The sequence below is a fragment of the Dendrobium catenatum genome, unplaced genomic scaffold (genome assembly GCF_001605985.2).
Source record: "Dendrobium catenatum unplaced genomic scaffold, ASM160598v2 fragScaff_scaffold_1132, whole genome shotgun sequence".
In the NCBI taxonomy this organism is placed as follows: Eukaryota; Viridiplantae; Streptophyta; class Magnoliopsida; order Asparagales; family Orchidaceae; genus Dendrobium; species Dendrobium catenatum.
In genome coordinates, this window is record NW_021319594.1 from 1,098,164 (window position 1) to 1,119,856 (window position 21,693).

General features: G+C 35.3%; 1 protein-coding gene and 1 non-coding gene across 3 annotated transcripts; both read left to right on the plus strand.

The window, feature by feature from the left end:
• Positions 1-1,550: 1,550 nt before the first annotated feature.
• Positions 1,551-19,575, plus strand: LOC110110993 (formin-like protein 5). Of its 2 annotated transcripts, none has more exons than XM_020842671.2 (7): positions 1,551-2,154; positions 3,211-3,971; positions 4,047-4,632; positions 4,762-4,961; positions 16,312-16,547; positions 16,878-17,748; positions 18,981-19,575. In XM_020842671.2, exons 2-6 carry the CDS (start codon positions 3,221-3,223, stop codon positions 17,730-17,732), a joined length of 2,628 nt encoding a protein of 875 aa, XP_020698330.1. In that variant the 5' UTR covers positions 1,551-2,154; positions 3,211-3,220; the 3' UTR covers positions 17,733-17,748; positions 18,981-19,575. The 2 variants fall into 2 exon arrangements, with proteins under 2 accessions (XP_020698330.1, XP_020698329.1); XM_020842670.2 differs by having other exon boundaries at positions 3,227-3,971.
• A 1,825-nt stretch (positions 19,576-21,400) lies between these two features.
• TRNAL-CAA lies at positions 21,401-21,484 on the plus strand. The gene has a single exon. It is a non-coding gene; the product is annotated as a tRNA-Leu (tRNA).
• Positions 21,485-21,693: the final 209 nt, after the last annotated feature.

The following is a 21,693-nucleotide window of genomic DNA, read 5'->3' on the forward strand; positions in this document are numbered from 1 at the left end:
TCATTGGTTAAATGTAGAAAATATAGAGTACATTACATAATTGAAGATTAATTCAATGATGTGAGAGAAATTCTCAATAGAATGTTGGTATGTTCGTTTGTTTGGTAGGACCGTAGTTAGGCGATGGAGGGCGAAAGGATCGTAGTTAGGAGACTGAGGTTAGAGGGATTGTAGTCGAACGACGATGCTCGGAGAGGCTGTAGTCGCCAAGTGACGGTGGTCGGGCTCATCGTGGTCTGTGGGCGACGAAGGAGGGAGGGACTATGGATGATGGGCGACAGTGGTCAGAGTGGTGTGTCGATGGCTGCAGAGCGGAGGTCTTGCGACGATCGGCGGATGGGTGACAGTACAATGACGGTTGTCAAACGGGCGGTGGTCTGTCAACGGTTTGTGGCGAGTCAATGGTCTGACAATGGCCGACAAAGGTTTGTTGGGCATGGTGCTTGGGTAAAACTCTACAATTCTTGAAGTCTCAGAGCTTTCTCTAATTTTAGGCCAAAGGATCCTCCCATGAAAGGAGCATGAGCATATTTATAGATTTTTGTGAGTGACACGCTCTTTAAATATGAAGAATATACAGACCAAATTCAGAGTGCTCAATTGGACAACTCATATTGATTCTTCTGATCATATATCATTTATTTATGAATTTAAGTTCCTAAATGATGGTTGAGTTAAGCAATCTTAGGCTTGTTGGGTTTGTCTCATAGAGCCGCTCGATTCTACTATAAAAATGATATATTTGGATATCATTTGATCATCCAATTTAGCCTTTGGACCTTTCAAGTATGTTTCGGCTCCCCAATTTGGACCCATTTGGGCTCGTATTGGATTAATTTTGGTGTCATTGGGTTTTTCTCTTCGAGACATTTAGATTGACTATAAGTTTGTCGAAATTGGAGTTTGGATGACCCCAAATTTAATTTTGAAAGTTGTCAACTCATATATGTTTTGATTTGCAACATATCAGACTCCAATGATAAGGACTTGAATTTGAGGCCAAATATATTTGGATCATATATTAGTAATTAATTTTGACCAAAGTCCTAAGTGTTAGTTCTTTATGGAATTTGATTGTGTTAAAAATTGAGTTTATTAACTGATATTTCAATTATGTCAATCGAGCTGTAAATCTAACGTTAGGATATTGTGGATTCCCTTTGTGATAGAGAGCTTAACGCTACGCTGCAGAGACAATGATATAGTGCTATGAACCCATTCTGAGGCAGAAGAGTTAGCGTTGTAGGTAGAGCGTTGCAGTGTTGTAAGTCGGTTGAGTCATTTTACTTATTACTTTTTAATAGTTGAAACCAATGGGATGGTTTAACCCTCTCTTCTTTCTTCATTTTGTAGATGATGGATACGAGTTTTGTGACGCCCCAGGCATCCATAGTGAAAGGATTCGTCTGACATAAATACATATTAATGATTTTTTTGATATAATTTAATAGTTTAATTTTATATAAATAAATATAAATTTTAGATGTTCATAAAATTTTATAATATTTAGGTAAATAAAAAAAGAATGAAAACGGACCCGTGGAAGCAATGTTGCGTTAGCATTGCCCATAATGGCTGCAACTGAGAGTGAGAACATATTGATTGGGCCAGTTTCGACTTTCGACTGCCATGGTCCTCACACGGCTTTGAAAGCTCGGAGGCTCTTCGCTTCTTCCCACCAATATCTTCCCTGATCGGCGGCTTCAAATTAAAATTTGTTTTTTTTGAGTGAAAGAGAAAGGAAAGTCTTCATCTGGTTCCTGAGAAGAAACCCTAGCTCACGTTTCCTTCAATTTTACCATTTATAGATTCCGCCGTTGCTCCGTTTCCGAGGATCTCGCCGGAAAGGCCCTTGACGGAAGAGAAATCGAGATTCTGATCGTTCTTTGTCAACCCATTTCGCGATTTTATAATCAATATCGGGACTTGAAATAGTAGCCAGACTGTTGGGTATATGGAATGAAAAGGGAAATCCGTTCCAGAAAGCAGATGCAGATCCGATGAATGATGAGTATGGGATGGGTCACTGTTTTAGTTGTTTCTGCGGCTTTGTTTATTTATTCCATGCCGAGGGGATCGGGAGAGAACATCGGATTATTTATCGGATCCCAGGATTCGAATCCGGCTCCTTTGTCGGATGCTGAGGAAGATATGGTAAAGTCCTTTACTTTTTCTTATTTTTGTTTGTTTGCTTGAAAATTACGTGTTTTTGTCTATAGTTGATCCATTCTTTTAAAATGCAAGTTTCTTTCGAATACCTGGACCTAATTATTGCTTTAGACCAACACTCATCTTCTGATTCAGCAATAACAAATATGAACTGCTGACCAAACTCATGGGTAAGCTGGGAGAGAGTTGGTAATGGCGGTTACATGATCCACCGTAAGGCCTGTTTTAGGACATGGGGGAAATATTCAAAAATTGAGTAGGGAAAGAGCGAATATTTAATTTTTTATTTTCTTTGCACAGTATTCACTGAAATAGATGCGGGAAATAAAGAGAACCGAGAATTTTATAAATGAATTGATAAATAATATACATTCCTTGATTGTAATGTTTCCTGAAATGGTCAGGAAGAAATATTGAGATTTAACTATTGTTGATCTGATCATTGAAATATTAGTTAAAAAGAATACAGGCTGCTTGTTCTGACAGCTCGAGATCTTATACAATTTAGTTGCCTATAAAAATTCCATAATTGTTGATGAATTTGTTGTGGGTTGGAGAATACTGTCCATTCCTTATGCAGAGTTCCAATCCTGTTTGTAAATATGTTTTTGCTACTCAACAAGTAAACTGCACATTTTAGCAGACAAGCTAGCTTGTGTTGTTTTGGGTAGCCATATAAAAGCTCAGCTCTTGGATTTTTTTTTTTTGGTGTGTTAATTTCTTGCGAAGTAATGATGATTGAAGTTCAAATCACTATCGTAATTTTTGTGCAATGTATTGGACTCATTAGGCTCTTGGAATGTAGATTTTGTATCATTCATACATTGCAGGTTAGGCTTTTTATATTCTCTGTAAGGTTTCAAAGAACTCACAATACCTTTACATTAGATTTTCAGTTATACAGTTCAAGGTTGATAAGTCTAATATATGTCGTTTGTATAAAGTTTATGCTATAAACATCTATCCTAAGAGTATCGTGCCGTTCTGTCAATAACTAATTATTTATAAGCTTCTCCCTGTAATTGTTTTGATCCTGTCAAGAATCACGTGGATGCAGATGGAACAAATATGGCTAAATTGTAAGTTGGATTTGTTGGGAACAAAATCTGTTATGAGTGTTGTGAACGAATATGAAGATGTTGGTGATTCGACTAAGCTTGATCTTAAGAAAATGCGGTTTCCAAGAGCGAATGTACACAAGGCCATTAGTAACCTTCCTACTGAGATAAGATACTATCTTATAGATTGTATGATGGAACAAATTCTACTTGTTCCTTCTTTTGGAGATGCAGATCCAGCAAATAGATATGCTAGGCATCCAGCAAGATTACTTGATCAAAATACTATTTCAAGGAAGCATCTAGCAGGTGAAGCAGGTAACAAAAACTTGCTTTCCACCATGTTTCCTGCTTCAGCTCTGATACCACGTCGTCGAAACCAAGCTTCACAAACAACCTCGGCCCTCATTGATGGACTCAAAAGCAATAATTTGCAGCCTTCTAGTGAAGCTCCTTCCCCTGAAGATGATCCTTATAAATTATCTCCAACTCCGTTACCTGGTGGCTATCTTGAACCGGAAGTTAATAATCCAAGTTCTCATCATGCCAGTCCACCATCTGAGGAGAAAAGCAAAAACACAAAAACAATCATTATTGCTGTGGTTGTAACTGCAACAATTACACTTACTATTTCTGCTCTCTGCTTTTGTTGCTTCTATAGATATCTCAAAAACAAGTATCAATTTGATAATGGGCACAGGGATGAAAGGCCGCTTTTATCGTTGAGCCTAAGTGACTTCTCTGGTATGGAAATGCTTCATATGTTTTATTGAATTTTTGGGTGCAGGGTGCTAATTATTTGCTTTTTTTCCCATTCAGTTTCCTCACATGTGGCTTTTGGTCAAGCTAATGCATTCCAAAATGATAAGAATGATGCCTTGTCCTTGAAAGCTGATCCAAACAAAAATGTTCAGGCTTTATCCTTTGATAACCTGGTTGACTCCCAGGTAGATGCAGCACATTCCATAATTTCCAGTTCAGTTGAGCCTACTAATGCACCTAGTCATTCTCTTCAACCAGCTCCTCCTCCTCCACCACCCATGAAGCATCCTCCTGGTACAATGGTTTCTTCTACCCCTCCTCCGCTTTCAAACCCAAAGCTGCCTCCTGCACCGCCAAAAGGTGGACCTCCACCACCAAAAGGTGGGCCTCCACCACCAAAAACTGCTCCACCCCCCAAAGGCGGTCCACCACCAAAAGTTGCTCGACCACCACCAAAAGTTCCTTCTGGCCCACCACCAGCAAGCTCAAATTCCTCAATTCCCCTTCCCTCATCACATAGTTCAGCAAATCCTTTTGATAGCGATGGTTCCAAGACTAAGCTGAAACCATTTTTCTGGGATAAAGTAACAGCAAATCCTGATCAATCAATGGTTTGGCATAAGATTAAGTCGGGTTCATTTCAGTAAGTCTCTCCAAAGGCGGCAGTTATTTTATTTTTCAAAATACTTCTCGCTTAGAACTCATTTGCTTGATGGAGATCAATGAATATCTAGTGCTTGATTTTTTTTTCCTCTTTTTTTTTTTTTTTCAGTTTTAATGAGGAGATGATTGAAACATTATTTGGATACAATGCTGTTGATAAACGCTGGAATGATTCCAAAAAAGATTCGACGAGTGATCCTTCTACCCATCACATTCAAATTCTAGATCCCAAGAAATCACAGAATTTGGCAATTTCTTTGAGGGCCTGGAATGTAAAAGTAGAAGAAGTTTGTGATGCATTAATGGAAGGTAATGGTGCATGTCTTTGTTAATTGTTTAAACTCCACCCACTTCTTGCTTGATTTAAAGGTTAAATTGGTATGGGTCTCTTTAGATATGTGTAGCTTTCTTGGATCCTTTCCTTTTTTCCACAAAATGTATTTTTTTTCTCCTTGATAATAACCAGTGACATTTTTTCATGGTTGAAAGTAAACATGATTAAGTCCTATGATAACATATATAACATAGGAAGAAGCAGATGTATCAAATTGTCATGCACATGCATATATAAATTTATAAAATGCTATCCGCACAAAGCTTAGCTCATGTGCATTGCAGACATATTTTCAAAAATATTCCAAGGAAATATATAAAAATAATGCATATAAATCATCTAGAAAATTGATACTTCATGAGCATTCATGATTTAAACTAATTACATTATGGAGCCATGGTTATGTTATGAATTATGGAAAAAGATATCTGTTTATGGAAGAAAATATGTAAACTTCATTCATGATTTAAACTAATTACAAGATAGAATCCCATGGATGACTCACCGAAGTCTTCATCTATGAGAGAGCCATCTAACCATTCCTTTAAGAGAAAATGCTATAAGCTTACACCATAAAACCCATGCTAAATTTATTACATGAGTATTCTTCTATTTATATCCTTTTTCCTTCATAATTATATGAATAAAAATTAAATAAAATTTATTGGAGCCGATCATGGAGGACTTTTGAAATGGATTTGCAGTTTTTGTATAAACTCTTAGTTCATCTAACTTCACATGAATTTTGAATTGAATGGGAGGCACCACCTCTATAGAGAGGAGAGAGAAATATTAATTTTCTCTTGAAAGGCTCTTCTGAGCTTCAATTATCCATCAAATGTCATAAAATATTTATGATATCTTTATGTAGATAATTACATTACTTCATTAGAATTCAAGCCTTGGAAAGCATATTAAAATCATTTTCTTGCCTTACAATATCATGTAATAAAGCCAAATATTGGATCATAGGAATGGTGCTTTGGGACTTTCATCTTTGGTTTTCTATGAACCTTGATGACCTTAAAACTCGGATCATTGTTCTCTCTCACTACTTTTTGGCATCCATACACCTATACTAAGTGCCATTTCAATAACTGGTCAATTTAGCATAATTTAATAGACCTCATATGAAACAATCATAAGGAGAGAATTTGTCCGTCAAATTGACATAACTTTCCAATTTTGTATAATTTTTTTTGACTTATTATTGGGCCACATCATTGTCACATTGCAAGTTGATCTGTCAAATTGACATGCTGGTTTAGTATAATGATGTTGACTGTTGGCTCGTTATTGTTAAGCTAGAAATTGAGATTGTTCTATTATAACAACGTATGATCCATTGCACCACATGTCATACCATATCAATATGCCATGTTAGCTGGTAGATCTCGCTATCATGTGGCACTCCTTTATTATGCCATGCCACATCAACACTCAACTTTAAGTAAGTTGATTTTCACTAGCCTTATGAATTTTACATAAAGTTTCCTTATCTTTTTTTTGAATTGCAAAAAAAAAAAAAGTAGATTAAAAAAATCTTAAAACTTCAAACAAATTTATCAATTATATATATATATATATAGGCATTTACAACAACAACATCAAGCCTTTATTCCACTACGTGGGGTCTTCTACATGAATCCTTTTTCTCCAATGTGTCATATTAAGAGTCAAATTCTCATTTAATTCTAATAAAGAAAGGTATATATATAGGCATTTATAACAATAACATCAAGCCTTTATCTCACTATGTAGGGTCGTCTACATGAATCATTTTTCTTCATTGTGTCCTATTAAGAGTCAAATTCTCATTTAAATCTAATAAAGAAAGATTATTTCTAATATTTTATAACTAAGTCTTTTTAGGTCTTCCCGTACATTTCTTAACATATGTCAAATCTAATACATCTAATATCCTAATTGGGTCATTGGAAGACTGATGTTTTATGTGACCAAACCATCTAAGGCGACTCTCTCTAATCTTATTTGTCACTGGAGCTACTCCAACCTCTTCACGTATATGCTTGTTTCGTTTTCTGTCTCTAAGAGTAAAGCTACTCATCCACCTAATCTTTCTCATATGTACAATACTTAATTTGATGCTTCTCTTTTAATGGCTAACATTCTGAATCATAAAGCATAGCAGGTCTCACCATCATCTTATAGAATTTTCCTTAAGTTTGAGGGGTACTTTTCTATCACATAACAAGTCCAATGCTTTCCTCCACTTCAACCATCCAACTTGAATTAGTATACCATCCAACTTGAATTCTACTAACAATATCCCTATCTATTTCACCTTCACTCTGAACAGTAGACCCAATTATCTAAAACAGGTATTCTTATTAATGATTTGATCGCCCAAAGTTACAATCTCTCCACTAGGTTTATTACTACCAAAATTATACTCAATGTATTCGATTTTAGATCTACTCAAATGAAAATCTTTGGACTCTAAAGTTGAATTCCATAATTCAAGTTTACTTTTCAGCTCCCTCTCTAGTCTTATCAATAAGAAGAATATCATCAGCAAAAAGCATACACCAGGGTACATCCTCTTGCAAATGTCAAGTAATAACATAAATGACTAAAGCAAAAAGATATGGACTTAAGGTTGATCCTTGATGCAATCCAATTGAAATAGGAAAATACTTGTTCAAATCATTTTGTGTTTGAAGTTTGAACACAAGTAACAACTCCTGCATACATATCCTTAATGACTTGAATATAAGCATTATTAACCTCTTTCTTTTCTAGAACTCTCTATAGCACTTCTCTTAGAACTTTATCATAAGCTTTCTGTAAATAAATAAATGTCATATATAGATCCTCCTTATTCTCTCTATAATTCTCCATCAAACGTCTCAATAAATGTATAGCTTCCATAGTAGACCTACTCGACATGAATCGAAATTGATTTTGAGAAACATCAGTGGCACGATGTAACTTATGCTCGATAACCCTCTCCTATAGTTTTAAAGTATGACACATTAACTTAATTTCTCCATAATTCACACACTCTTGTGCATCACCTTTATTCTTAAAAATAGAGATCAACACACTCCACTCATCTGACATCTTTTTAGTCTTCAAAATAATATTGAAAAGTTATATAGGCATTTAAAGTGCAAAAAATTATTATAGAATTCTAGAGAAATCTAATTGCATCTCAAGGTATCTTCAAGATCTTAGCACGAAGAAGACATTTAATGGAGGTGTTGAACTGAAATACAGTTACTGTCTTATTGATGTTTGTGTTAAACAACAATATATTCTTTTGGATTCAAAGATAGTACAATAAAAATATCAAGAATGCGTGAACAATTAAAAAAATTAGCATTAAGATAATAAAATACTTAAAATCTATGATAGAAGAAGAAAGTAAATCTGCAAAAAATTAGGAGCACAACAACTGTTGGTCGGCTACAACAATTTGTGATTCAATTTATTTTAGCAGTAACCTGGCCTCAAATCTATTTTTAATTCTTTTATTTTACATGTATTAAACCGGTTGGTTTGAACTTCTATTAAACCCAAAGTTGGTTGATGTAAAGTTTTATAAATAGACCCCAAATGCTATAATTGAATTCAGAAAATAAGAATTTTGCCTTCTTCCTTTTCTAATCTCTCTTCTTCCCATTCTTCCTGAAGTAGTCCACACCCCCTCAAAAGATGCCTTCCTCTTCTTGATGATGCGGATCAAGAAGCTTAACAATACTCTTGTTGCACTAACTTCATTCCTCCCAACATTTCCATTCCATCAATCTTATATCTGCCAAGATCTTTCCTCATGCCGGCCCATATTGCACAGGTTTTTCAGCTCTAGAAGCCACCTCTGCTCTTTCCGGTCCTTCACTCTTCATCAAATTATGGTCGGCGGGGCTTTCAACTGTTGCCTCCCGCACAATTCAGCTGCTGTTATCTCTGCGGCCAGTTGCAGTTTGTTGGCTGCCAGCTCCTTCCACCGCCCTATTTACTCGCAAACTTCAAAATTCCTGCAAGAATCTGCAAGATCCCCTTGACTTCTTCCCATCAGACAGCCTCCCTTCAACCAGCACGTTCCAGCCACAGCTTTTAACCTTCAACCTGCACATTCCAGCAATGGTCTAACCAATCTACAGCATTTTGAAAATCATGACCAACATATCCTCCAATAGCCCAAACAGCAACAGATTTGGCCAGTTGCTGCACCAGCTCTTCCTATTTTTTCCTTCTTTTTTTTTCAAGATTGCATGAGGTACCGGTTCTTGTTACCAAGAACTACATCTTTTATTCCCTTTCGGCAGCCACTAAAGACTTCTCAACATAAAAAATGCAGATTTGATGGAAGTTCTCCATACAATGCAAACCAATCAAGAATTATAATTCTCCAATATAAAAAATCTCTGCAAAAAGCCAATGTTCAATTTGCCTCCATTGGCTTATCACTTCAACAATTCTATGCTTTCGTGCGTTCTATTGACAAGAAACTTGATAGTTTGTGTATTGACCGCCCACCTCGTCTACTCCATCAAGATCCTTCATCTTCTGCCGACATCCTTGATTTCGCCGATCAAATCCCTTCTCCATAGCCGCCACCGTCTCGTACAAGTTTTTCTTTTCTTAAATCAATGAAAATTGAACTTCCTCGTTTTAATGGATTTGACGTCGAAACATGGACTTTTAAAGCACAATAATACTTATGTTTTCAAAGCACTCATGATTATCATGTTTTAAAATTGCGCAATTAGGTATTGAGGTGTTTTTCGTTCATGAGGCTAGGTGTAAGCCTCAAGACATTTTGAGGTGTAAGCCTCAATTAAAAAATTGCATACAATCAAAATGATAATTTTTTTTGTATAATAACCAAATAATATCTTAAAAGTTGACATAAGAGATAAATTGTGTTATATATATGAAACACAAAAATGCTTAAGATAAAAAAGTTCCATGATCATCAAAGAAACAATAATTTACATGATCAAAATAACTAATCAAAAACTTGAAGCATCTCAACTTAATTAGTTAAAAATTCAATGATATGATCTTTTCAGGATCTTTACATTAACATGTTCTTCAAAATATTCTTATATCCCACAAAATGATTAGGCAAATATTCTCTTTTAAAAAAGATATCCATCTAAATACTAAGAGGAAATTCGGCTCCATAGATATTACTTTATTATTATTTTATTTGGTTTAGACTTCCAAATGCAAGGTTTTGATATGACAATTGATCCATGTTTGATGGTAGTTATCAGTTTATGTTTCTCATAATCCATCACTACTTTTTCAACTCAGCTTGTTGTGTGATTTAACAAACTTAATTCTTTAATATATTAGGTTAGATAAATACTTTTGAAATTGCCCTTGCCTAGGAGGGGAATTTAAAAAAAAAGTGCACATATAGCTCGCATTTCTTTCTTGCAGTTTGAAGTATAAATGATGTGAAACGTACATGCAAGAATGATTTACTTAAGGAAATTTGCACGCTTAATATTCCCAGAACACATAATTGTATCTTAATGGTGAATTTAAACGGCGCAATAAAACACAAAGAGCGGTAAGACAAGCTTAGGCCGAATCACGTGCGTGAAAGTTAAGATCAGAAAACAATCAAGTTAATCTTAACGTTGCATACATGAGTGGTTGTCAACGATGATCCTTAAACTAACAATGAGTTTAGTTACTATAAGAATCCACTCACTCAAATTCACTAGGTTATAGCGGATGAGAGTTAACATTATCTATGTGAATCGACTAAACCATGATTGAGAGCGACTAGGGAGATAAGAAATTTGGGGAAGAGTTCACCATCGTCAAATTCTTAGATCTAATTTGAGGTGCGAGGGAGAAGATCCGGAGTCCGGTGGCTGATCTCGAAGAAGTCCTGTGTGTGGACAGCCGCGTGGGATCTTCTGGGCGGAAAATAAGAGCCTTCTGGATGGTGAATTAGCACTAGAAAATTGCTGAAATCTTGAAACAGCAGCTATGACTCTTCAGGGCAGCAAACAAGGGTTCCTGAAGAGCAGGACAGCAGCTCATCTCGTCGGAAATTTCAGGACAGCAAACCTTGGCCTTCCTTGCCGCTGGATAGCAAGGCTCACCACTGGAAAAGGCAAGATAGAACTCCTATGCGAGTGCCTGGATGATTGAAAGATGGTTGGCAGCAGCTCTCAACTCCTGATTGCTTGTGGACAACAATTTTGGCAATTTCTGAGTGGGGACAGCCATCAATCTTGGTCTAGAATCCTTGGACGGAGGTTGGGGATACTTCCAAGTGGCTGGACAGCAAGTTGTTGTTTGACGTTGGAAGCTATGGACCTCAATTTGAGCATGTACTGGGTACCAAACAGCAATGTACAATTGCTGGAATAGAGTTGCAGTCAACACAAAATCAGCAATTTTGAAGATACCCGGGAAAGGGAATTAAGGAGGGGAAGAGGCCGGTTAGAGTAAGGGGCATGGAATATCCAATTTCAGATTTCCGGATGAGAGGAGTTAATGTCGCTAATCTGGAATTCTGCTACAGGTGTGCGGGGTTGAGGAATTTTGAGAGGGAATATGAAGTTTTGATATTCAAAATAATTCCAAATATAGTGTGGAGGGGGGCTGCTGCTACGGAAATTAGTGGAGACGTTAATTAAGGATTAATGGCTAGATTGGAGAGAGAAAAACCCAATGAAGTGGGGCCGGCCAAATAGAGAGAGGGAAGAGGGGAATTATGATTAATTAAGTGGGGCCCACACATTATTTAAAGCATTAAAGAAAATCTGAATTAAAATTCAGATTTTATTTGAAAGAGAGGTTTCCAAAATTAAGTTATAGTATTAGGAAAGCTTTTTGAATTTCAAATTTGAATTGAAACTCATTTAAGTAACTTTCCTAATTTATTGGACTTAATTTAGGAAAGCAATTAATGCCTCTTTGAAATTTGAATTTCAAATGCTTTGGCTTGGGGGAAAGATGGGCCGGTGGGTGGAGGGTTGGAGGCCGGCGACTAGATGGCTGGCCGGCGGGTGGTGGAATTATCCGGCTGCTTGGGCGGCCCAAGGAGGCCGGCGGGTGAGCCCTTGTGGGGGTGGGATTTGAGCGGATGGGGAAGCTTCGGTTGGGTAGTGGAAGAAGAAGATGGATGGAGGGAGAATTCGGAAAAAGCTACAAACCTCAAATATCTCCATCCCAAGAACTCACAAAGAGATCTTGGGAATTTCAGAACTCATAAAGAGATCATTCTCCTCTCATGAACTCACTAAGAGATCACACAAGTAGAATAAACTTTTCATTAACAATTCATCATCCCAAAATACAAAACTAGCCTATAAATAGGCTTCATGAAAAGAAATAAAAAGACTAAAATGCCATTCGGGCTACAATACTACATGACCACCTGTAAGGGTATAAAGGAAAAAACAACAATATAAAATAAACTAGTACAGAAAATATATAAATAAATAACTCAAGATCGTAGCCGTTGATCTCCGATGTCCTCATCAATAAAGCTTATGACAGCATCAGAACTCTATCTCATGTGAAGCATTTGAAGTTGAACAACAACAAAGGAACTACGACGCGTCGAAGGATGTGAAGAATCTTGCGTATCGTACAAACCCTACCTTTCGTGAACTAGGCGAAGTCAAGCAGGGAGCAGGGACGAAGCACTTGCGATGCGCGAAAAATGTCTACGGTCGCAACAAGCACGCTTCTGTCGTTACTTTCGATCCAATAGGAAGAATATCGAATTGCCGTGACTTTTGATATGATCGGTAGGGAATGTAGTCGACGAAGGCGAAGAAGATTTTAACGATTCGCCAAAGTAGGCGAAGTCAGAAGAAATGAAATACCGAATGAGTTGAACAAGTTAGGGATTAGCTTTTAATTTTTCTTGTTATTTTTTGAGGCGAAAGCCTCATGGAAATAAGGCGAGCACGCCTTAGGAAAATAGAGGCGTATGCCTTACAAAGCTTGTGAAAGGTGTCCGCCTTGATGCGTTTCAGTCCGCAATTGTGCTAAGGTGTGCCTCAAGTTGTGCAATTTTAAACAGTGCTATCAATAAAGAACTTGTTGAATGCAAATAAATCTTTGTTGTCAAATATAAAAAAGTTGAGAGGTGGACAAATTTAAAGTCCTATTTGGCGCAAAAAGGTTCACTCATTCATATGGTATTAACTATAAAAACTTTTTCTCTTGTTGTCATGCTCAACACTATTCGAGTTTTGCTTTCTCTTGCGGCAAATTTTGTTTGATTTCTACATTAAGTTTATATCATGAATGCTTTTCTTAATGTGAAACTCGAGGACGAAGTATGCTGAAGATCCCACCTAGATTAAGAAATTAGACAAATTTCAATAAGATACACACTCAAAAAAGGTATATGTGACCTCAAATAATTTTTTGGTTCTTAATTTCACAAAATTTTCAAGTAAGTTAAAAAGTGTGGTACATTTATTGTCAAGTTGATCATACTCTTTTTATCCAGCTCTCACTAAAGGTAAAAAAATGTGGTTCTAACCGTGTATATAAAAATAATATTATATTGACCAAGTGATTTGAGGAAGAGTTATTTAAATTAAAAAGATTTTTGATAAGAGAATTTGAGGTAAAATATATTGGAAATTTAGAAGATTTTTTTTTGGTGTGAAAGTGACACGATCAAATTAATACATTATTTTTGTCAAATGAAGTGTATTCTTGATCTACTTCATGAAATATGGATGCTTTGATATAAGATGATAGAAGAAATTATGGATCCCTTCAAAAAATTGGGATATTCACTAATAGTAGGCCCTTTAATAAAGGTAGACATCAACATTTTGTCGCTAAATTTATCTACCTTTTTATTACTCTTCTTGATATTCAATGTTGGTGTTGTAAGCTAAAACATGAAGCAACCTACAAAGACCATATGGAAGCTGTTAACCACGTTTTTAAGGAATCCTAAAATGACACAATAGGAATGTCTGTTATATAAATTTTTTACAGAAGTTGATTAGGCTGGATATGCATCAGACCAAAAAGTCAGCTCTAGCTATTTTAATTATATATCTTGAAATTTGATTAAATGGAGAAATAAGAAACAAGCCATTGTCTCAAGTAGTGTTGAAGCTAATTACATGGGAGTGTGTTGACCTGTATGCTATATCCAATGGAAACAAAAAAAAGAGAGAAATTCAGAATCAAAGCCATTGTCTCAAGTAGTGTTGAAGCTAATTACATGGGAGTGACACTTGGTATTTACAAAGGAATGCGGTTAAAAAAAAATGTTAGAAGAATTAAACTTTCATGTGAAAAAATATTTAAGTGTGTACCGTGACAACTAGGCTATCATAAGTATTGCAAAAGCTCTATTTACCATAGCAAGACTAATCACATTGAGGTAGCGTAATATTTCCTCTTCGAAAAAAAATTAAAATGAACTATTCCAATTAAACTTTGTTCCAGCAAATTCTCAAACTATAAATATCTTCGTCAAAGCACTTATCTTGAATGAGTGTCGAGAATCTAATCAATAAGTTGGACATGATCAACACATACAACCCAATTTGAGAGTGAGTTTTGTGATAGTCCTATGTGCATGGCCATTACTTTTTCATTACTAATAACTCATCAGTCCATGCATACTTTTCGTCTATGCCAATCTGGCAACTCTTGGAGAACAACTTTTGATCTACAATAATTTTATGAACAACAACATTTAATTACCTAGTGTTGCAGAGAGGATGTTCAAGTGGATGAGTGGCTTTACACTTAAAGATAAAATGCAAAAAAAGTATATAAATGAAAGAGTTGGAGTAGCTCCAATGGAAGATAAGATTAAAGAGAGTAGTGTTAGATGATTTGGTCACTTAAAATGTTAACATTCCGATGGCCCTGTTAGGAGATTAAATGTATTAGATTTGTCATATATTAAGAAAGTTAGAGGTAGATCTAAAAAGACTTGGTTAAAACTTTTAGAAATGATTTTTTTAATAAATTTAAATAAGAATTTGACTCTTAATAGGACATGATGGAGAAAAAAGATTCATATAACCGATCTCATATAGTGAGATAAAAGCTTGATATTGTTGTTGATGTTATAACATTTCGGTACCATTATATTGCAAATTCTGAGTTCCATAATTAAAGAATGATTTTAGTTTTATTTCTTCTACTAATATTTTTTTATCTACCTATTTATCTATAACTTCTCAAAATTTTAAACACAAAATAATAGAATATAATTTAGTCATAAAATCTACTATTTCTTTTTCTTTGCTCTCCTCATTCTAATTTTCAAGCGAAGTCCTTTTTTCCTATTTGCATGAGTCAAAAGCCGTTGAAAACCCACATTTGTTTAATTTTTGCTTTACAGGGCATGCCAATTAACTGATTTGTTAATCATATGTAATTTTCAAAAATTCAAAGCTAAATCCCACAATAGGGGTGTTTGATTTGGTCACAGCCTATGTTGCACCGATACACCTATTTATGAAGGCGTGCTGTATCCGATACACCGATACACGGATACGCCTCCGATACTCCGCCGATACGTGTTGGATACGCCTCCGATACTCCACCGATACGTGTCGGATACGCCAAAGACGTATCCAATTAAAATACTATTTAATTTCAAAAGGACACGTATATCCGATACACGTGTCCGTTGAAAAACAAAAAGAAATCCGAAAAAAAAAGATGTGTCATATTTTCTTCCGCGGCTGCGAGCAAAGTTCTCTCATTTTCGAGATGGATTTGAGTCTCTTGATGATATGAGAATATTAGAAATTACTATTTTTTATATATATTAGAAATTACTAATCTTTCACTTGATGAGCCTGAATTAAAAGCTATGATATTTATTGAAGATTATATAGAAGTTCAAAGACAAACCACTGAAGAAGCTAATCATATCATTCCTTCTATTGAATAGTTGAAACTTTATGTGCTAGACAATTTATGTTTATACTTTTATTGTTGTACTAGACATTTAATGCTTACTTATATTTTGATATTATAAGATACAAGGCTACAAATGATGTTGCTGTCATTTTTTTGTAATTTCAAATATTATGCTTTGATTGCTTTCTTAATTTTTATGTATGATTTATAAATTATAATGTCGTGTCCGCGCCGTACCGGTATCCTGTATTTTTAAGAATTGACGTGTCTCGTATCCGTATCGTGTCGTATCCATGTCGCCGTATCCGTATCGGTGCAACATAGGTCACAGCCTTTTAAGTATGCATGCTTCATCAAATCAGTGATGTCCTCTGAAACTTGCTATGAAAATTGTGTGCATATTTTCTTGGTATACTATTTTATTAAGAATGATTAGTCATATTGTGAGACATTTCCATCCAGGAAACGTGCTTCCAGTTGACCTGCTCCAAGCATTGTTGAGAATGGCACCGACCACAGATGAAGAGCGGAAACTTAGGCTGTTTAATGATAACACAGCCTTACTTGGGCCCGCAGAACAATTCTTGAAGACTGTAGTAAATATTCCTTTTGCTTTCAAAAGGATGGATGCATTGCTATTAATGACTACTCTACCAGAGGAATCCACATTTGTGAAGGAATCATTATCAACTATTGAGGCAAGTCTTTCTCCTGGTCTAACTTAGACTTGGTTTGGGATCGCTTTCTTTCTGCTTCTTAAAGAGGAAGCTTCTTTAAAAAGTAATAAGAAAGCCGACTCAAACGAAGCCTTAATTTGATTACTTTGCTGCTGTTGATATACTGGTATGCAAAAGCTTTCATTTGGGAAAGTGTAGCCCTAGTTAAACTGACTAATCATACAGCAATATTACTGCTCTATTAAATGTTGTTTTGGACATTTATTCAAATACCATGATCTTTCATTTGTTGTTCCAGATGTAATGCTATTTATTTACCATGAACTAAAATATTTTATTAATCTATATCAGGAAGCCTGTAAGGAGCTCAGAAATAGCCGCTTATTCTTAAAACTACTAGAGGCAGTTCTTAAAACTGGTAACCGTATGAATGATGGTACCTTCCGTGGAGGAGCACAGGCATTTAAGCTCGACACTCTTTTGAAGCTATCAGATGTTAAAGGCACTGACGGGAAGACCACTCTTCTTCATTTTGTTGTTCAAGAGATTATCCGGTCTGAAGGTAGACGAGCTGTTCGAGTGGCCATTGAAAATAGGAGTAACTTGAACAACATTACCATCTCTAGTTCAAATTCTGATTATTTCACTGAAGATGTTCCTGAACAATCTGAAGATCATTACAGAACCCTTGGCCTTAAGGTTGTTTCATGTCTGAGCAGTGAACTTGAGAATGTCAAAAGAGCTGCTGGATTGGATGCTGAGGCCTTAACCAGTACAGTGGCAACTCTGGGTCTTAGGTTGGTGAAGACAAAGGAGTTCTTGAACACTGATATGAGAAGCTTGATGGAGGATAGTGGTTTCCATGATTCTCTAAAAGCTTTTGTTGAACACGCTGAGGGCGATATTTCATACTTGTTGGAGGATGAAAAACGAATAAGATTGTTGGTGAAGAACACCACTGATTATTTTCACGGAAGTGCTGGGAGAGATGAGGGGCTCCGACTGTTTGTAATTGTGCGGGATTTTATGGGTATGGTGGACAAGGCTTGCAAAGTGGTTGAAGAATCATCAAAAAAATTGATAAAAATGGCAAGAAGTAAGGACAATCCAGCATCACAACTAATTTCAGAACCACGACTACTGCTATTTCCAACAATTAAGGAACGACATATGGATGATTTTAGTTCAGATGATGAGGAATCTTGATTGTTAATATCAATAGGTACGATTTTTGTTTTACATAGACTTTATCATATGCTTGTCTTTATGATGATACATCAGTTGACAATCACTTCATAATTTTGATTGCCTTCTTAAATGGAAACTGATAGGAAACACTTGTAGATCTCAAGTATTTCCTATCAATCTCTGTAAAACAGCGAGAAATTCTTCCAAAATCCAATGAAAATCAGGAAAAACAGTAGATTTTATTGCAAGAAATCAACTAACGAAAGAAAAACAAACAAGATACAATTGATCCTCTATTCGAGAGGAGGATGGATCTCTCCCAAATCTCTAAACGCCTCTAGAGCCCACAAAGGAAATCTAAATCTAAGAGATCTCAAATTTCAGCTAAATTCAAGATGCCATAACCCTAAGAAAACAGTCTTTGATACATACAAATCAAAATGAAATCCCTAAACAGTCCCTACATTCAAATTTCCCTCCCAAATCCCTCAAAAATCCTTCCTAAAAAGGTCGGTCAGCTCCTGCGGTGCGTGCGGTTAAAATAGGAGGCGGAGGCGTTCCGTCTCATTCACGTCTGGGCCGGTCCCGCGTGGACCGGTCTAACAGAAACTGATGGAACAAATGGGAAGCCAATCAATCAAAGAATTAATTGGTACATGATTGCTGAAATGTACACACAAAATTGATTTTTATGGTTATAGACGTGCTTCCTATTGGGAATATATTTGATTTGGTTTGCAGAAGGGTAGCTTTTGACGACTGTTACTAAGAGCATCTCCAAAAATTCTATTTTTCACTTCAAAATGCAGTGAAAATAAAAAATGTCGTGATTCATCTCCAATCGAACTTCATTTTACGCGCTTCTGCGAAGGTAACCGTCTTTCTCCTCTTTCGCGCGTTTGTTCGGCAAATCTGATTGAGACAGAAAAATCGCGTTGGTGAACAATGCAATGCCAATATTGGCGTCGCACTGTTCACCCGCAATTAAATAGTGGAAGATTTGGCATTCGGCTGGAGCGATCGAACAATGCTATATGCATATTTGGCGTTGGAGATGCTCTAATTACATCTGTTTGGGTCTATTGATCCTTGATGATAGTTCAGTGACACTACATTTGTTGATCCTTTTTGATTGTTCAGTGACTGTTTGCAATCTTAAGATTTATTATAGTCATAATATTTGAGAAAATGAACACATTTGGTTATTTTGTTATCTTATTGCAACTCTTAAAGTTCATATCTGAACTTTCTTGGTTGTTTACTCAGGTGGCAACTCGGCAGATCCTTTCAGTTTACATTGTGAAGATTTTTTGGAAGCTGGCTCTGTTATTCTGAGCTTGTGGTGTACATAGGATACTGGGAATGCTTTGCAAGCTTCCAATGGATGGAGCTCAAATGTTTGGATGAATTTTTGCAGCCTCTATTTGTTGCTGATTCACAATTACATGTAGAATTAACTGCTGATATTGATTGTAGCCTGTTTATAAGAAGAAATTATTATGTGCAAATACTGGACGGTCTGGAGGCCAATTAGAACGTACCACGTCATCCGGTACACATCGTTACCCAGCACCAATACCGAGCAAAAAAGTGATGTGGTGCATTCTGATTGGCCTCCAGATGACGTCCGGTGTCTGCACAAAATAATTTTTCTTTCTTTTATAAGAGGCTGCAATTATCTTGCATTAGAAAGTTCAAGGGTTTGATTCTTTTTTTCTTATTTTGAAATTTTGTTAGGTATATAAGAATGATGTTAGCAGGCAATTTTTTACACCTGAAAATATGTATATATATTCTATTCCCAATTCATTGATATTTAGACTTTGTAAGCCATAAAAATCAGCCACATCATTTCTAGCAATCATTTTGCAAAACAAGCTGGATAATTGGATGAAAAATTATTTATATTAAAGAATGAACCCAAACACTAAGCCTTGAACTAGTTCAAGATTCTACCAAGGCTTCGTTAGGGACAATTTTTTTATTGCCGCGTAAAATAGTTTTCAAAAATAAAAATTAAAATTTTTTATTAAAAAGCTACTTGAAGAAGCAGTAAAAAAGCGGTCACAAATAAAGCTTAAATCAACATATGCATGTATATTTGTGATGTATGTAAATATCATTAGTGCCCTCTTATTAAAATGATTGGCTAATTAGATTAATGAATCCATAGAGTGATGAGTGTCTTGAGGCTTTTAGTATTCTTCTTGATGAGTGAAATTCATATAGTTTAGGAAATCTTGATGAACCAACAATAAATAAAATTTATATGACTAATGGATTAATTATGTCTAAGCAACTTACTATACATAAGACATGATTGATAATCTACTAACTATCTAAGTAACCTACTAAGAGCATCATAATGAGTAAAGGGAAATATTAAATACCTTAATGAGCAAAGGGAAAAACCCACAACTTGGATTAATTGAAATATACTAAATAATAAGAGCTAGCTAGCAATCAAATATACACATAATTATAAGGCCGTATCAAGCTACAATAGTCAACCAATATTATTGCACCTTAAATAATTATAATTAGATCATTATTAATCAAGATTTATTAAGCAAACACATAATTAAGAACTTAATTATATAATATTTCTAGATTTCCATTATCATAACCATTTTAGGGAAGGCTCGCAATAGCTCTACATGAATCAAGGAACGGGACATGGGGAAGAATAGGGTATTGACAAAAGTGCTTACTGAGTCCCCCACTAATGACTAACATATTACTAAACGCATGAGAGGCCCACGCAATTTATGAAACTACAATTTTACTAAATCAATAAACTCTCATGGGTTTATCGCCCGACCACCGACAATTGACTACTATTGCCCGACTAACTGTCATCACCCAATCAATCTTGTATGATTTTTATCTTCTAATTACCATCTCTTAACTATCGCTAACACTCTTCATTGTTTTCCAACATTTTCTTATATAACCACAAGAAGTCAAGCTTGTGTTCTATATTTGATAATCCTTTTGTTTTTGTATTGAGGGGAAGAATATGTTTTTGTAACCTCGCATACAAAATCAATTATTTCAAATTTGCGAAGTTTTTTCCCTTTATATTATGTGCATAATTTATGTATAAGATTAAGTCAATAAATTATCTCTTTTACCCCACTTTATATTTATACATATATCTTACATGTTGGCAAAATGAACTTCAAGCGGATAGCCCTTCACTTTGCGACCACAAATTAACTCATCGCACAAGTTGATGTGCAAATAGTAGGGACCATAACCTTCTTCATCCCAATTAACTTCCAACCTAATCTTAGTTTGAATAAGCCTGAAGTGTGAGAGAAGATCGGTGGATATGTAATTTATAATTATATTAAAATAAAATTATAATAGAATGGACTTGAAAATTATTAGATTTATAAAGATATTAATGTAATATAAGCTCTTATGCAGATCATTAATATAAATACAAATCTGATAATTTTCAAGCTTATCTTGATATAATTTGTACCGGAACATTTTGATAGGTTTTTTTTTTTTTTCAATCTACTTTGAATGACACTCAATAGCACTCAAGTCTTAACGTTATTTAAACCATTTTAATTACATTTAAATATACTAAAAAGTTATTAGATAGGAAATATAAGTTTGAAAAGAAAAATCAATTAAAGATCAAATACGAACAATTTCACAATTCCATCACAACGGTCAGGATGGCCGAGTGGTCTAAGGCGCCAGACTCAAGTTCTGGTCCTCGAGAGAGGGCGTGGGTTCAAATCCCACTTCTGACAATTTTTCTCATCTTTTTAAATTTCATTTTACCTTCTTTTTAACAATTTGACTTATAAGGTTACGAACACCAGAATTATCTATTTATTAAAAAAAAAAATAATTTGTAAATAAAATAAAGAATTTATGTTGAAATTTTTTATCAGCAAACATGGCAGATAAATTTTTTTAATCTAATGTAGTTATATTTGGTCAATAATCTTTGGATAGC